The 17,614-nt window shown below is 41.0% G+C and overlaps 1 protein-coding gene across 2 annotated transcripts; it reads right to left on the bottom strand.

Annotated features, from left to right (window-relative positions):
* Window positions 1–5,680: 5,680 nt before the first annotated feature.
* PCK1 (phosphoenolpyruvate carboxykinase 1 (soluble)) lies at window positions 5,681–13,301 on the bottom strand. 2 transcript variants are annotated; one of them, XM_010289198.1, is made up of 10 exons: window positions 13,211–13,301; window positions 12,744–13,007; window positions 11,193–11,374; window positions 10,407–10,610; window positions 9,897–10,084; window positions 8,783–8,945; window positions 8,429–8,653; window positions 8,205–8,336; window positions 7,377–7,472; window positions 5,681–6,763 (listed from the first exon to the last, which is right to left on the bottom strand). In XM_010289198.1, the coding sequence occupies exons 2-10, from the start codon at window positions 12,965–12,967 to the stop codon at window positions 6,309–6,311; spliced, it is 1,869 nt and encodes a 622-aa protein (XP_010287500.1). In that variant the 5' UTR covers window positions 12,968–13,007; window positions 13,211–13,301; the 3' UTR covers window positions 5,681–6,308. The 2 variants fall into 2 exon arrangements, with proteins under 2 accessions (XP_010287500.1, XP_010287499.1); XM_010289197.1 differs by lacking the exon at window positions 13,211–13,301 and having other exon boundaries at window positions 12,744–13,012.
* Between the last annotated feature and the right edge of the window lie 4,313 nt (window positions 13,302–17,614).

The following is a 17,614-nucleotide window of genomic DNA, read 5'->3' on the forward strand; positions in this document are numbered from 1 at the left end:
TTTGTATGGTGGCTTCTTTTTCCTCCAAGCAATCATAATTTGGCCAGAAATAAATGTCTGCAAAAATCTTTTTAAAGTCTCTCCTTCATGTAGGTTTCAGCAGCCGCCTTGAGAGACAAGCCATAAAAACTGATGGGACTTTTGGAAATGGCTGGTGGGACTTCTAGGACTGGGCAGAAGTCCAAACAATTTCTTGTAGTAATCTCCACATAGATCTATTATCGCTGGGGCAGGTACCAGATGCATTATCACTACTAATCTCCTTCAAGGGTGGAGGAGTGCCTGAGTGTAGATAACTATGGTGAAATAGAGCCAGATTTCTGTCTTTATAAAGACCAAGAAAACTCCATGGAATCTGAGGCCTGCTTCTACTTACTAGTGTCAGAAGGATATTGTTTTTATACTCTGACCCACACCTCTCCCCCTCCCTTTCCCAACTTCTGTCCTAGTTAAATTTACAGCATCTTTTTTTTTTCTTCCTACCGGGTACCTCTGGAGCTTCAAGTAACTGTTGGTAGTATCCCAAACTGAAAGACAAAACCAGACCAAATGTACAAAACCAAACCTCAGCAGAGAACCCACAGATTCTTTTTGTCACTGCCGAAGTCAGCAGGAGCTCTGCTGTCCATCCCCACTGTCACTGCTGTGTGGCTCTTCATGAACTTGCTCTTTAGCATTAAGGTAACCCAGTGACTGAGGTGGAACAAAAGTTCAGGCACACTTACCTTAGCCTGGTCATACTTGAATGAGCTATAGGAAAAGGATCATGGGGGTCAAATTTGCTCAACAAGAGTCACTGCAGTGTCCTGTCACCTCCAGAAAGTTCACTGGGGTCTCACCACCTTCTGGTTTCTGCCAGCAGAAATAATGCCTGGGAGAGTTGTACCGCTCTAGGCTTAGTGGTGCGTAAGTCATGCAAAGTCACACCGCTTTTGCGGCACTGCTGGATACCGATGGCGAGGCTGTTTGCCCTGTGGGCTGGAATTTACCTCCATGCCACTTGCAAGCAAGACTCTGTCAGCTTCTGAGCCAGCTGAACTGGCATCATCGTGTAGCATTTAGGTTTCACTCTCTTCCAACCTTGGTTAAATTTAAAGCTGCTATTCATAGCTGCTCTCAGGATCTGGAGCTCCAGAACACCATGGGAAGTTTCTCATCTGTTCAGGAAGACTCAGATAAATATAGTGATGGTTTCCAGTGGGTAAAACGAGGTTTTGTTGTGCTCTTCACATTCATAGCTGAGATGGCATTCGTACGCACATGCTGTTGCTGTGCCAGCCTCCACCATGATGACAGGGCCTTCCTAGGATTTCACTGAGGACATGGGAGGAAGGGGGAAGTATTCAGACTATTAGTTTAACTAGTTGAAAGCCCCCAAAACTACAAAAGCTATTTTCCATGGAGGATGAGCTTAGCTTGTTCTGGAGAGCAGCTGTTTATCAGGAACAGTTTTCTGGGAAGGACCGTTCCTTGGACATCTCAACCGGCGAAATGGCGTTGTGATGCTTTACAAGAAAAAGAACAAAAACCAGTAGCTTGGTTTAAAAACAGAAAAAGGACAACAGCAACAACAAAAAAACCCAGCGGTTTTACAAAGGGGGTTTTTTAGCTGAATAAAAGGCCTTGAGGCTGCATAAAAACAGCACAAAAAATTTGATATGTTCCTTTGGGAGGATTAAAACACATGTTTTCTCTTTTCCAATGGCCAGTATCTGACATTTCCGAAGAAGGCACAATGAACATTTCTGGGATGTCTGTTAGAAAAGTTCTGCTAGCAGCTTACCTCTTGAACGAAAGCTGGAGTCAAATAGTCTCAGAACCTACATCTGGTCACACTTAAGCTGGAAAAAAGTCATGGCAAGTCCAGTGGGACCAGTGTAAGGAGAAGCAAAGTGAATGCCGAGGTGACCAATGTCCCTGATGGTTACGAAGGCAGCATAAAGCCCTTCATGCTGGGTAGGGACAGCTCAGAGGTCTTGTGCATGGCCTCTTATAACAAAGACACCATCATGACGTTTGCATTTGCAAGGATCAGATACAGCCTGAATGTTGCATATTAACATATGTGGATTTCTGTAATTTGCTCACAAAAATCCTTCTCTGTTAAAGTTTTGCAGCCAAAAGTTATATCTGTGGTGGCTGCAGAATGCAGTAGAGGCATACAATAGCCATTCGGGGGGGTTTCTTCTCTGTTTTTCTTCTCTCTTTTTTTTTTTCACCTAGCTGTTTTGCGTGCAGATTCACAGATGTGGCAGGACGTGTTTTGGAATCCCAGTGACTGGGGTTTGCCAGCACCCATTTGACAAATGTGTCCTTTTGTGTGGCTGAGGTTAAACCACTGCCAGAAATGTCCTCCATGATTGACAATAATGATTACTAATTTGAAATTTAGAGCACTCTGCTTTGCCATTCATAAGCAGCATTTCGGTAGTCTTCCAGCCAGGTACACCTCTAGTTACGATAATTGTCTTTCCGTTGAGGAGCTAATTGACTATACTGCAGCAAGTATGGAATAAATCATGTTACTATGGTAGCCAAGGTTTTTGGAAAACAGTATTTCCCAGAGCACAAATGCCATTTCTCTGAATTTTACTTCTTTCCCTGAAAATAGCCCTATCATCACAGAATTGTGAGAGATTTGAAGTTGGGTTTCACTTTTTTCCAATAAGAGTTCTGCAGCGAGCTGGATGTTGCTTTTCAGTTTTATTTATTTATTTGGTTTAACCTTCATCATGTTGACAGAATACAGGTGTGTGGATATCTTACTCAAGCTAACTACTACTGACACCTGAGAAAGGGATGTGAAGGAACAAGATAAAACACAGTCAAAATTTGACCTTGAAAAATTAGAAATGAGTCCAAAGGATGGCATCAGGCTTGGAGACTTCTCAACCTGTGCAAAGATTGGACCAAGATCTGGGTCTGAGCTCTGTGGATTTATCTGTGCTCATGGGAGTACTTGGTGCTGAAGCCAGACTTTTTGTCCGAGTAGATAAAGGTCATTTAGAGGGACTGCACTAACTTCAAGGGAGTCAAGCACAGCCTCCCCTGCATGCAGTGGATCCACCACTGTGTTGTCTTTTCAGTGAGTCATGGCGTAGACAAGGTACCAGGGACCATATTCTCAGCAGCATTAATGGTTAAACTGTAATTTTGATTTTGTCTCTCTTCTTTTCAGGCATCGGTACATCCACAAGTGTTTTAACAAAGTATTTTGTTTCTCGCTTCCCAGAATACCAAGTGCATTTCATAACACAGCTGTTGCAAATGTTATGGCTCCGTACACTTCATGTGTTACTCTTTCCTGTGCTTCCCTTCTCTGAATCACATTTAATAGGCCAAGTTTTATATTTCTCTACTAATTTGTTGAAATTTATTGCATTTACTGCCTTCCCCTGTTTCTTTTGAAAATCAGGGGAACTTCCAAATTTCAATTTAAAAGCATTTTGTTCTAATTCATTTTGTTTTTATGGAGCATAGTATTTGTTGGAGGAAGAGAAGTTGAGATCATAATCTGGCATGGTTGACTAAGTTTCTAAATTTTAAACCGCCGCCTTCTCTCTTTTTAAACATTTTCTCTGCCAATACTAAACATTTTGATCATTCAAAATGTAAATTGTACTCCTCATAGATGCTGATGGGCTGCAGATATATTTACATACAAAGGAGCTGTTGAATGACTCACACGCAAAGTTATTTTCTTGTTCTCAGCCTTAACAGTACAGCATTTTTCCCCCCAGTTTCTGTAGTTTCTGGAATGATTTGCATGGTCGTCAGTCTCTGAGCAGTGTTTGAAAAGGTGCATGTGGTTAAAATGTGTGGAGTGGGAGAGCCACAAATGGTTTAAATATTTTTGCCAGAAGTGTTCATGATAGCCACTTTCCATGAGTCGTGTTATGTTATATGGAAAGAATACCCAGAGGAGAAGCCCGAGGGCAATGGCGGTCAAGGGAAGGAACGTCTGCCAGTCCCCTCCTCTTGGGGCGAGGAGGAGAAAGCGAGGATTTAGTCAGAATATGAAATCCAGTGTTTTGGGCTGCGATATGATGTTCTCAAGGCAGTTAGCACCTTGTTACCCAACCTTGCTGGTTGGGTGTGTGCTGTAAGATCCCAGTTATGCTGGCCCACAGCATCTCCTCATTGAGCAGCATTTTAAGGGACAAGTGTCACCCGGTTCTCCCACATCCATATGCCTGCTGGGCTTGGGCCATTGGCACAGATTCCTCTGGCATGAAGTATGAGTCGTTTCTTTTGTAATATTCAGAATATTGGGCCCGGTTGTGTTTGAGAAGGCAGAACAGCACATTGGAGCTGCTCAGAAAGCTCTGGAAAGCCCTGAGCTTCTGTACATCTCCTGGGCAGCATTTCAGAATGTGCTTAGAATGTGTTTGCACTGCTCAGGACTGGGACCCTCTCATGAGGCCCGTAAGAAACTCTGAGACTGTAACTGGCCATAATTCTAATTCTCTGACAGATTTTCTTAGATCTCCTTGTTTTTCCTTAGACTTACCCAAATGCCAGGTCCAATACTGTCATATCACTTTGGGAATGGCCCAAGCCCTTCATCAACTATTGACAGAACTGCTTTATAAAGAACTTTATTTTATACATATACATTTATATATATTCCTTGAATCTGAGGAGTGTGTGTACAAGCCCACTCAAGACTACACAGGCCAAAGATGACCCTATAGGAGACCTGCATCCATGATGGTATATTTTTTGACCAGCAAGCAGGTCAACCGATGATCATCTCTACAGAGGCTGCACTTCTCTCCCCTGCTTTCGTCACAGCTTTCTAGTGTCTGTTTTTTGTGTGATCCATCTATTGACTTATGCTGTATTATTTGTCTCAGAATTGATAATATTTGTGTTAAGTCCTGAACATGGAGTCAGGAGATAGTTAGAGGCTTTTCAGGCTATGTGACCTCTCCTAGCAAACTTCGAAGGGCATCTGTTGACCAGCCCTGGTACTGTTTGTTTTGCAAGGAAGTGGGGTCTATAAAAAGGCTTATTACACAATGTAAGTGATTCTCTTTTTGCTAAGCAAATATTTGCTATATATTTTGGGAGATCAAGCATTCAAACTGAAAAAGCAGGATACCTGCCAGGGATGTGGGAAGCATGTAAAGGACACCTTTAATTGGGAGAACATGGGATGGTTTTAGTATCTTGGATCTACAAGGAAGCTAACACAGGCTCCTACCACTATTTTCCCTGAGCTCTGAGGCTTTAGGCATCTCAACAAATCTCGAAAACTCTTTCCAAACTATCTTTACTTCAACAGCTCCACTAGTTATTCCAGCAAAAGCCAAGGTTCTGTGGAAGAGGCAAATCCTATGATTTTAGCAAATGAGCAAGGTCCTAATACGGAGCTTTCCTAGAAGGTAGTTTATTTTATAACTGCTTGAAGTATCTAACAATGCCTGGTTATGGAGAGCACGTTGCTGGCTGGATGACTGCTCGAAACTGGCATCATAATTTCTGGATTACTCCTTTGGCTTGAATAAAAGTTGAAAAGACAGCGTGTAGCTTGAACTAGTTGGATTAAGAGTAGCAGATCAATGCTAGTCTTAACATCTAACTTCCACATGTGAAATTCTCTGTGCTGTGGTATTGACAGGAGGCCCAATTTATATGCATGTACTTTATAAACAGTGAGAATACTGGAAATGAGGTCATATTTTGTACAAACATTTATTGCCATAGTTTAAAGAACAAACTGTTCAAAACATCTGGAAATCACAGGAACATGAGGCATATATAATAGTAACATCTTAAATATGCATTAGTAATACAAAGTCATCTTTCACTCTGGTAAAAGTTACAACTTCATTTTTCTAAAAAATATTTAAGTCATGAAATATGTTTAGGTAATACATATATACAGCATCTAATTTACTTTCTTCTTTCCTGTAGAGTCTGAGACTCTTATGGTTTGTGTGACAGAAACAATGTGCTACATCTTGAAGGCCGGATTGGTTTGGATTGTATATGCCGAACTAGGCAAGTAATTTACATATATCATCAATATCTGTGCATGTAAGGGGCAGATCAGGGTTTTGAAGACCATGTGCACGTACATTCCCACAGCTGCCCACCTATTCACAACTGATGTAGTTATAAATCATTAGGTCTGGAGTTACTTCTAAAATGCCCCTATCTATATTCTAACTAAACTAAGACCTACTTTTCATTATAACTCCCTGCCCATCAGTGTGCTGTTATGCTTCCAGTGGTGATTTGGTAAAATGTGTTTGTCCTGTCTTAGTATGTGTGGATTGATAAATAATTGTGCTTTTGATCAGCTACAGCTGTTTTATCCTCATCTCTAAGGCAAGCGTTTCTCTTTCTATTTCATAGGGAAGGTCAGCATTAACTTGCTCTTCAAAGTATTGTTTGATTTCTTCTACCTCCTTTTCCCAGAACTCTTTGGAGATATCAAACAGTTCAGTCAAGTTAACATCTTCCAAACCCTTCAGGTTCAAAGCAGTGTCAGCAGGGATGTAACCTATGGCAGTTAGCTTGGCAGAGGTTTTCCCTTCAATTCTGTTGAACATCCACTCCAGCACACGGGAATTTTCTCCATAGCCAGGCCACAGGAATTTCCCTTGGCTGTCTTTCCGGAACCAGTTAACATGAAAGATCCTCGGTAGTTTTGCAGCTGGACGATGTGCCATGCTGAGCCAGTGGGCTAAGTATTTGCCAAAGTTGTAGCCAAAGAAAGGTCTCATGGCAAATGGATCGTGCATAATGATTTTGTCTGTTCAAAACACAAATGGAAAATTTAACGTAATAAATACCACCTTTATTCTAAAGCACAGAGATTAAGATCCTCCCAGGATTTAGTACCCATGGTTCCTTCATGACCCTTCTGCATCTGAACCAAAGAGTTTTGAGAAACAATACAGGCATTACCTTTGATGTACAAAAAAAAAAAGTACAAATTAAATTAATTTTTGTAATCAGTGGAAATTCAATTTCTTAAATCTCAGGTCAAGCAGCCTAAATGAAGATCCTCAAGACCTGGCCTTCATCGTTCATGTATGTATGTTGAGCTCTAGCAGACGAGAAGATTTAAGTTTCTTTATCCCAGACTGTAATAAGAACTCCATATCAAGGCTTCTGGCAACACCTTGTCTGCAGCCTGCTCTGTATGCTTGCCACCTAGGGGATTATTTTGCTTAATTTGACTTTTACAGAGAATTTGGCTTTTAATTCCAGTACAAATATTTTCCATTGTGAAAATGCACAGGTTGCAAAATTAGCTGCCAAGACTGAAATGCGAAAGGCAGCAGGGGGAGGGGGAAGGACAGAACAGACAGTCCAGAGAGGATTGCTTTTAATACAGGTAGGCAGATTAAATTTTGATTTACCCTTGTGCTCAGCAGCTGCTGTTGCTTCAGATCTCATAGCTGCTCCTATAAATACTCCATGCTGCCAGTTAAAGGCCTCATATACGAGAGGCACACCTGTAAAGAACAAAATCACTTCAGTAATTAGAGGTCCAGAAACATTTTTATAACAGGTCTTGTTACCTGAGATATTGCTGTATATATGTTACTCTATAATGTATTCTAATTTTTTCTTGTTTTTTAAATCAGTTCATTTCCTACCCTCTTACAGCGAAGAAGTTTATATGAATGTTTTTAAAACTGGCTACTGATTACTGAACACACCTATGTTTAGTTGCTCAGTGGGAGATACCTGGGACCTCAGAACCTCCAGCAGATTTTACTGGAAATAAAATCTGGTACTGTGGTCATGATATTAGACTCAGACCTAGCATTACTTCTATTTCTTTTCCAACTTTAGGTGACCATTAACAGATCAATTTATTTTACTTCCATTCTTGGAAACTTTCTACAGCTGGTTCATTTCTCTAACCATTTCCTATCTGAACTAGTTAGACTGCAAGCAAATGGAGACAAGTATAGCAATTTTCTACGTGTCTATGTATTACCCAGGTTAGTGGGTCCTGATGTCTCTCCAGCCCTTTATTATTATTACCTGTTTTGTGTTAACATCTAACAATTCAGACACTGAAATATTAGTGGCTGCGTGTGTGTCAAGGGCTAACAGAGAGATGTTAGACCAACACGGTTATTTCCTTGCTTTTGCAGCTGTGAAAGCAAAACCTGTGTCTATGCCCAGTTGTGTTTCAACTCTTCTGTGGTCAGCACTTTAGCTGCTGCATCTCTTACCAGCAGGTCTGCGGCCTCCAAATATTATCCCTTCAATAGGCACGCCTTCGGGTGATTCCCACGCAGGGTCCATGATGGGGCACTGGCTGGCTGGAGTGCAGAATCGCGAGTTGGGATGAGCACAAGGTTCCCCTGTACGGAATACAATGAAAAGGTCACGATGGCAGAATTAACTTGAATTCAGCAGAGAAAGCCAAGAGAGACTGTGCGGTGTGCCAGGTTACCGTTAGCTGGGGTCCAATCCTTGTTCTTCCATGAAGTCATTGTTACTCCTGGTGGTAATGGCTCATCAATGCCTTCCCAATAGACACCTCCATCACTGGTTTCTGCTACATTGGTAAAGATGGTGTTCTTGAATATGGTTTTAATAGCATTGGGGTTTGTTTTGACTGAGGTTCCTGGGGCAACACCAAAAAAGCCGTTTTCTGGATTGATTGCCCTTAAGTTGCCTGGAAGTTAAATGACAAAATATGAGTAAATCAAACTGTTTTAATTCTATACAGAATTATGTAGTGTGTCTTGATGAACTAAAAGCAACGCATACTGCACTGTAAAACAATCCAATTTCAGTTCCATACCTTGTTCATCAAATTTCATCCAGGCAATATCATCACCCACACACTCAATTTTCCATCCTGGCAGGCTTGGATTCATCATGGCCAAGTTAGTTTTTCCACATGCACTAGGGAATGCTGCAGCAAAATACTTCTTTTCACCTTCCGGATTGGTTATGCCCAGGATCTATTGAAAAATTAACCCAACTGTTAAATACAGTCTTTTTTCTTGCACTTCTCATTTTGAAGATTGTCTGCTGGTAATGATAAAATATTTAATTATGCAAATTTGTTCCTACCGAAGATGCACTATGTAGTATAGTTGAGAAATAACTCGGACTGTATTTTATTAATCAAAAAGTCCACTCCCTTTGCCCTTAGAATATCTGTAAGGAGTTCTTATATTTTTAAAACGTGTCAGATATGTATATAATTAAATAATTTATTTTTATTTTGCCAATTAAAGGTACACAGACTGTATAAAGCTGTATTTCTCAGTTGAGACAGAAGAAAACCAGGTAATGTTTTTTGGTTGCATAATTGGAGTGGAGTGAAAGCACCTCATGTGTGGATGCTTCTGCACTTCTTATAGTACACAGATTTTTTTCTGAGACTGTTCTTTATGTACTTTGAAATTCTTTTTTTCAGTGTTATTTAATGGCAGTAGAATGTTTAAATGACAGCAGGAAGTAAAGGCAGGAAGGGTACAAAGCCGAACTCATTTAGAAAATCTAATATTTGCAGATTTTTGAGTGCATAGACCTCTTTATAATATGAAACACAATTTTCAAAACTTGCATTAATCCTTTGCTATTGGACTTGTAGGAGCAATGTGGAAGCCCAGTGATGATGTTTAGGCTCTGCTCAAGTACATGGGTCTGCCTACAAGTAGCCACTGTCAGAAGTTCCAAATCTTTCTTCGTTCCTGATTTTACAGGTACTATTTTAAAATGTTTGGTACTTAAACTTGCAAGCAATTTCCTATTTCTCAGAAGCCTTCCATGTGATAAACTCATATTTAATGTTACAGGACTATCCATATGAGACTAATTTCACTGATACTATGATGGGATGTATTTATGTTGAGCTAATTTAGGGTTAATAGCTGTCCAAACACACATGATTTAATAGCTCTTACCAGCATGTGCTCAGCTAGCCAGCCCTCTTCTTTGGCGATTCTGCTGGCAATTCTGAGAGCAAAGCATTTTTTCCCCAGCAAGGAGTTTCCTCCATAACCGCTGCCAAAAGAAATGATCTCTCTGCGATCTGGGAGATGGGCAATCAGCGTTAACTCCGGGTTGCATGGCCAGTTGTTGATTAATGGTTCTGCAGAACAGAATGTTGTACTCATATGAATGCAGCAATTTCCATGCTGAATCACACTGTTTCATCAGCATCGAGTCTCTAACAGCAACCTATACCAGATGCTTTGAAGGAAACCCCCTGGTAAGTACTAGGGATAATAATCTTCTTTCCATGAAACTCTCCTTGAGCTTTGATTCCTTTAACTGAGTTCTGAACTTAGTGCTGTTGCACAAACCACCCTGGTCTTCTATGGTGAGTATCTCCCACGTGCTGAGAACATGTAGTCAGTTCTAAAACATGCCTCTTGGAATTTCCAGGGGTGACAGTTTTTAATGTCTCTTACCTTTTAGCGGTAGAGGACATCCAAGCGAATGAAGGCATTTTACAAACTCCCCATTGCTCAGGGCTTTCAAAGCAGCTGTTCCCATCCGTGTCATGATCCTCATGCTGGCCACTACATATGGTGAGTCTGTCAGCTCGATCCCAATCTTGGACAAAGGAGACCCAATAGGCCCCATGCTGAAGGGGATGACATACATTGTACGTCCTGTAAAACAGGGAGTAGCAAGACATGGCAAACAGCAAAACAAGCAACTTTTTAAATAATCTTTATTAACATTGAGGTTGTTTCTCACTCTTTTAAAAGCTGTTTGCCTTGTGGGTGTTTCTAATGATGTTTAAAGATCTGTAGTTTTCTGTTTGTCTAATTGTGTAGCAAGAAGTTTTATCTTAAATGCCGAAAGCAGCTGTTCAGACAAATTGTCTAGCCAGTAGTAAAGGTGGGTGGAGGTCAAGTTCTCTGTTCGTGTAAATCACTGAACCTGAAATTATGGCTGGGGATGGGGTCCTCCATTCTCACCTCACTTCCTATGTGCTGTTCAGCTGCTGTGTGACTTCTTGAAAAAAATCACCCAAATTTTCCTACCTTACTTTGCCCCTCTTTATGAAGAGAAGAACACTGGAAAGAAGCAGCCTTGCACAGGCATTTGGACCAACAAAGTGACTAATACCAGGGTATAAACCTAAACCTTCAGCTAAAATCTCTTTCTTTAAAGATTGCAGTAACTAGTAGTTAGTAGTGTCTATGTAATCTTAGAAGTTCAATGTCAATCGTCCTTTTCTTGCCTACCTTGCATGCAGCCTGGGAACCTGGTATTGAAGGCTTTCTCAAAATCTTCTTCGGACATCCAGCGGCCCAGCTGGCTAGTTCCAGTTTTAGGGATCGGAGTGGTATCTCTCTGTTCTTGAGTGACGATCACGGTTTTGCTCTCAATTCTTGCCACGTCTCTTGGATCAGTAAGAGCCAACCAGCTGCATTTCACCAAAAATCAGGAAATTAGACTTTACTTATCAATATAGCACTTTTTACCCTTCTGTGGGACTGGTTTAGCACAAAAGGGTACAACGCTTTGTAAGGCCAAAACTACAGTGATAGAGCCAGTACAACAACTGATCTCGAATATCAGTCAAATACATTCTCTCATAAAAATTGTAACAAGACTTTCCAGTACAAATAACAAATTATATGGCCTAGGAAATTCTGGCTACACATTAATACTCCTTTGCCTCTTATCTCAGTCTTGTTCTCTGTTGCTAACTTCCAGGGAAAAGTTAATCTTGTTTAATTCTCATTCTCATCAGTGTGAAGTTGTTTTGCATGGGGACCGCAAAATGATGCCTCAAGTGAAGTGGATGCCAAGCAAGTACTTTAAGTGTTGGTATAAGTGCCTGTGGGATCAGAATCCAGCTTAGCGGATTGGCATAGTCGTTAAAGCTAGAGGCATCAAAAAAGAAATGTTGAGTATAAGCATGATCATAAAAACTGCAGGAGTTTATTAAAGCAGACTCTTTTTCCCCTCTAACGAATTTTTGCCATCTATTTACAATAGAGAGGATTGTTTTACATTTTCACCTCTGTGCATAGAAATTTTCCACGAGTATAAAAATGTTCTAGTTGGGCTGTCATAACCATCATCACTACAGCTAAGCATATAATTAACAATGAATAATTTATCTGGTGAATCTTGCCCTTTTCTCTCCCAAATAGTCTGCAAACAGATTGCCAAATTCCTGCACTTAGTTGTTCAAAAGTCTTTGCAGATTTCTTCCATGAAGATCTCTTGGTCAGCACGTAGTTCCTGAGTATGTACTTGTTGTTAATATTCTCATTTCATGTTGGGTTAGTTGGGAGAGATGATGAAATATTGAAAAAAGTATTTGCTGAATACATTACAGTCAAAGCTCATCAGCATGATATGAATAATGCCTGTACTGAATAATATTTGAACACCCACAGAGCTATTTGAATGCCACGAAAAAGTATTTGATGAATAAACTAATTGACTAAAATAGTAGAATTCTTCAAAAGATGTATTTGCTAAATAATATTTAGCCATTGCTAATGATTAGTTACATAAGTCTCATGACATTATTTCAGTTCCCTGATGTAACTAATCAATAGAGACAATGTACGGTTGATAGTCCAATTGAATAATAGGCTTTGTTAATTTTTAGATTAAAAAGATTGCTTTTCCTGACTATTTTACCTATGTAAGCTACAGTGTCAAAATGTTCGTGGAAAGCAAATATTGCGGTGTTGTAAGCAGTTTTAAATCTAAACAGGATAGAAAATATATATTGGAATTCCAAGATGATACTTGACTTTCTTTAGGCTACTCACCAGTTCTCATACTTGCTCAGCTTCTTGATCATGCCTTGTTCCACCATGATGTCCAGAATTTTCTTGTTTTCTTCTTCTGAGCCATCACATATATGAATGCTCTCAGGCTGGCACAGCTTGGCATTACTTTCAATGAAATCTCTTGCTTCTGGAGGCAGGCTCTGCAAATCCCCCTGGACAACCTTGGGCATGACGTTCACCTCAGCTTTCAACTGTGGGGGCATTATTGAGCTTGTAGGAGATCTTGTTGGTGGCTTTGAAATACTGATCACAATCTAAAAGCAAATATATTGGGTATGTTAGCACACTATGACATTCTAACCAGTGTCAATATTCCTTCCTAAGGTATAATGCAAAGATAGAATTTGTAATAGCCTTGATTATGGACTTCTGCTTTAAAATCAGTAATAGAGAACTTAGATTGCTGGTAATTTCAAGCTGGAAAAAGTAGAGACCATTCTACTTACTGTCTTTAAAAGATTGAGCTGGATGTCAGACAGGATTTTGCTGTCCCTTTCAGCCGATCCGGTTTCACTTGCTTTGGAGGACTCTTGCGATCACTGGCTTCCAAGGAGGTGTCCTCCTACCTTAAATATTCTTCGTGGTAGTGTCCATCCCACTAGATGAGGTGAGGGAGGCTTGTCCTTTACGTCACCACGGGATGTGTCTTGGGACAGTGCCACTGACATTGTCATCATGCAGAGTTGTCAGCAAAGCAGCCCTGACGAGGTAATCATTTAACAGGTTTGATTAATGAATGTTGAAAGCGGTGATTCTTAGCCCCTGGGTTTGCTGTTTTGAAGCAGTTACAAAATTTAGCAGTTTAACCAAACTTTGTTCCAATTTGGCTTTGAAACCAAAAGTGTCATTGCTTCTCGGTGTGTGGGAAAGGTTGAGTACAAAGAGTATCTGGAACCGGGAACACGGGGGTCGTCCAGCCAAAGCGCAGTTGGCACATTTGGTAGGCAGGTGCTCGCTAGTTGGCTGTGAAGCGGAGGCTTGTCCAAGGTGTGTTTACTCACCTTGGGAACATTGCCTGATCCAGGGATAAAGTTCAACAGTGAGCACTGACAGGCCTGAATAACCACTACATACATCTGCCTGGAGGCCTTATTTTTGTCCATGCCATTCTAAAAAAAATACAAGCAATGTTAATCTAAATGTTAGGTTTCCTTCAGTGCGGGAGAGAAGGTTTTTTGCTTATAGCTCGCTTTAGGCTCTTGCACACTTAACAATTATTTTCTCTTGCAACAAGCTCAGAAGAGGCAGATCAGCAACTGTCTCAGTAACTAACCCCCTCCTTCAAATGTTATGTCTTATTTTACTAGGAGTCCTATGAGGGTCACAAAATATTAACCCATCTTTAAATTAGTACTCGAAGAATAGGCACAAAACTGCTCAGGAATGTGGCTGCACACTTTGTTATATGTGTGAAGTGCACTGTATGCATATAGAGTGTACATATACAGACATATATGTATCTGTATCTGTGGCAGTATATGATACCAACAGCCACTACTACTCTTAAAAATGTGAAGGTGAGAGTGTTACTTCAGACATTTTGAGGTCTTGCCTCTAACTGTTCCTGCCTGTCTGACTTTCAGCTCGTTACCTTCCCCTACTCCATTTTACACCATCATGCCCAGAAAGAAAGGCTGATCCTCACGTCCATTTGTCCACGCAGTCTGGGTGTGTGAAGACTGAAGTATTTCAGATAAATAAAACTGTAGAAATTACCCTGCTACCATTTCATCTCACTCTGCTTACACCCAGTCCCAGAAAAGCGTCTGGGGCCTGGATGAGACGATGCTTTCACGCCAAGCTGTCGTTTTTTTATGTTGATGGGGCTTCCACCATGCATGTAAAATACTGTCAACGGTAGTTTCCAGAACAGGAAATCTGGAAATCCCAGCTAAGTTTCAGGGAGCTCTTTAAAGCAACAAAATTGATGTGACTATCCTATATAAAGGATGTTCATAACTTGCCACCCGCTCAGGTTCCTGCAGTCAACGAGGTGTGTCCAGCAAGGCTTTGGCCGAGGCAGCCGGCAGTGACCTGCAAGCCCTGAACAGCCAGGTCTGCCAGAGCAACGCGGCTCAGGGTTGCAGCTCGCCTTCCTGCCCTGCAAGGCTGCAATACCGTGGAGCCGCATCTCGCGCTGCGGGATCGCTTCCCTGGGGCCCTCTCCTCTATCTCTCCCACAAAGCTTTTTATTATGTTTTGTAAACGCAAAGGGAAGAAAATTGTGAAGTAAGAGGGGCTGTCCTTGATGCGCTGCAAGGCCAAACATTCCTGAAAAGGAAAACAAAAATCTGGTCGGATAAGAGGTGCTAAGGATTGCTCCTGCCATAAGCAAAGGTAAAATCAAAGACAATGTACTAACGGTGGTGTTTGCCTTTGGAGTCCACATACTGTGTTGCTGGTGGAGCTGATCACAAATATTTCAGCCGACGGTTTTCCATTTAAAACATAGGATCAAGTACTTCATTAGAAATAAAATGCAGCATAACTTTCAGTACTACTAAGCAGGCCCCTTTTTCAATGAAGTACAAAAATACTGAGTCCTTCCTGCTGGCCAGAGAGGTCATTATACATAGAAATAATAACTGAGTAAAACAGCAATGCTTCAGTTGTCAGCAAAAAGAGTGGACCAGAAAATTATCATATTGCAGCACAAGTAAAATCAGAATCAAAGCTTAAAACTGACAGTGTAAGACAGCAGGATTAGTCTTAGTGTCTCTTCAGTTTTGAGCGGAGGAAAAAATCCCCAAAACCGGAGCATTAGTTTCTGCCAATTAAATTATAGTCAGGCAGGTGTTGTGCAAAATTTCTCACACTGCAATCCTAACCTCCCACAATCTTGCTATACAAACTGTGGGCTTCTCTTGAGAAGACACTAAATATGCCAAATTGGTGGCACTGTGTTATGAACATATGTCCATTAAAAATCACATTAAGGATTCCAAATGTTTTTCATTTGTGATGGCAGCAGGGCTTGAGTGCAGATGTCCACTGGGAATTCTAGACACTTAAGCATCAAATTACTTGTATTTAGGTAACACCTCCCATCAGAGGATCTCAAACCATATCACAAACACACAGTAAGCCTCAAGCCCATATCTAAAACATGCAGAGTATTTGGTGCAATGAAATAACTGGAGCATATGCAAATCAGGGCCAAGATTTTTTTCAATAATCTTCTCATCTAGAGATTCAGCTTTATACACCCAACAGAAGGCATTAAAGGTTTAATCTGAATCTAATTGAATTCTCATAACTCCCAGTGGCTCCCACAAAAAAACCCCAGAAGTAGCATCTCCAATGGACCCGTTACAGTGGTCTTGAGGTGTTCACCCCATACCAGTGTGTACTGCTGTTTGCCATGTATGTGTCTGCCTTCTGGATTCCGCGAGCTGGGAGACCTGACTAGTGAGAAATATGGGAGGTGGTATGGGGGCAATGTAAAGTCTTTAAAAAAATATTGTCTTGAATGTAAAGTTTATTTTCCATTTAAATTAAAATTTTTTTTAGTAGTACCTTAATAGCTGATACAATTTCTTTGGATTGAAGGTTTTTTGGCACTTTTTCTCTGTACTTCTTGACACTTGAATGTGATGCTTATCAGGTGTCTTCCTGGAAGCTGTCAAATTATTTAAATGAGTTCGAATCTGACATTTTGAGATGATAGTGTTCAACAAGTGCTTTGAAAGGAGTGTTTTCAGGATGTTTGCTTTGATGGACACTATTCAGACTGTTCAAAATAAAGGTTTTGAGCACTTTGACTTTTACTGATTTACTGGAACTCAATGCAATAAATGTAAAAGTTCTTAGATGCTCAGAAAAAGTGTCATAAGAAAGCTTCATTTCACTGCAAATTGAGGTGCAACGACGCACTCTCAATGAGATCTGGAAGTTGTTAATGACATATAATACTACTCAGAGATTCTACTCCCCTCCCATTGCTAATTATCCTACATATTGTCACCTCCAAAGGCTTTGTCACTTGGGTTTTTTTTGTTATGAAATTGTAGCTTTTTTAATGATTCGCTGAGCTATTCTACTAACTGAAGGACATTGCTTCTTGATTGTTATTTTTGCTGTGAAGTTGTGCCCAGCTGATACTGAGCGTACTGCAATTGCTGCTGGACTGGATGCTCCATGAGCCCAGATCCAAGGACAGCCCTTGTGAACATACAGAGACCAAGGCAGGGGCTGCTCCCCCAATTTCCAGAAGAAAACGTGAACCGTGCAAATCGCCTGTGGTTGCAAAAGAGTCTGTGACTGAGCCAAGTGTTCGTTCCAGACCCTGCACAGCCCTGTGTGATATTTCCGCCTCACAGCCCTTTTTCTTACAGGCAGTGCTTCGGCACTGACCCGGCTGCAGGAGGGCTGGGGGCTCTGGTCACACGTGCTGCACACTCCTCTCCTCGTGTGCCGCGTGAACCATCAGCCTCTGAGACCAGGGAGAACGGGTATCAGCCAGCTGGGAGCACAGTGCTTCCCTTCTTACCCCATCTCCAACCCCAAATGATACAGTATTTGTCTTGGGCAGATTGTAAAATACAACGTTTGTGGATCACTAAGGTGGTGTAACTTTTTGCCTGTCTTCAAAGTTGAGTGCCTTATTCTCATGGCAGAGGAATGAGAAAGGGGAAAGAATACCCAGATTTAACATGATTAGACTGCACTTTCATTAGCCTGTCCAGCATTTTCATCTAGACAACAGACATGCTAAAATTTCTCAAAACAAATGGAAGTAAATCTCAGCAGACGGGAACGTGCATTAGTGTGTGTTTAAGGTTTCTGATGAAAGTCCCCAAACTTTGATGCTTAGTTTAGAATCAGCTTGAGTGATCAGTCCTGGGCTGTAT

Source organism: Phaethon lepturus, unplaced genomic scaffold (genome assembly GCF_000687285.1).
Source record: "Phaethon lepturus isolate BGI_N335 unplaced genomic scaffold, ASM68728v1 scaffold32446, whole genome shotgun sequence".
Lineage (NCBI taxonomy): Eukaryota > Metazoa > Chordata > Aves > Phaethontiformes > Phaethontidae > Phaethon > Phaethon lepturus.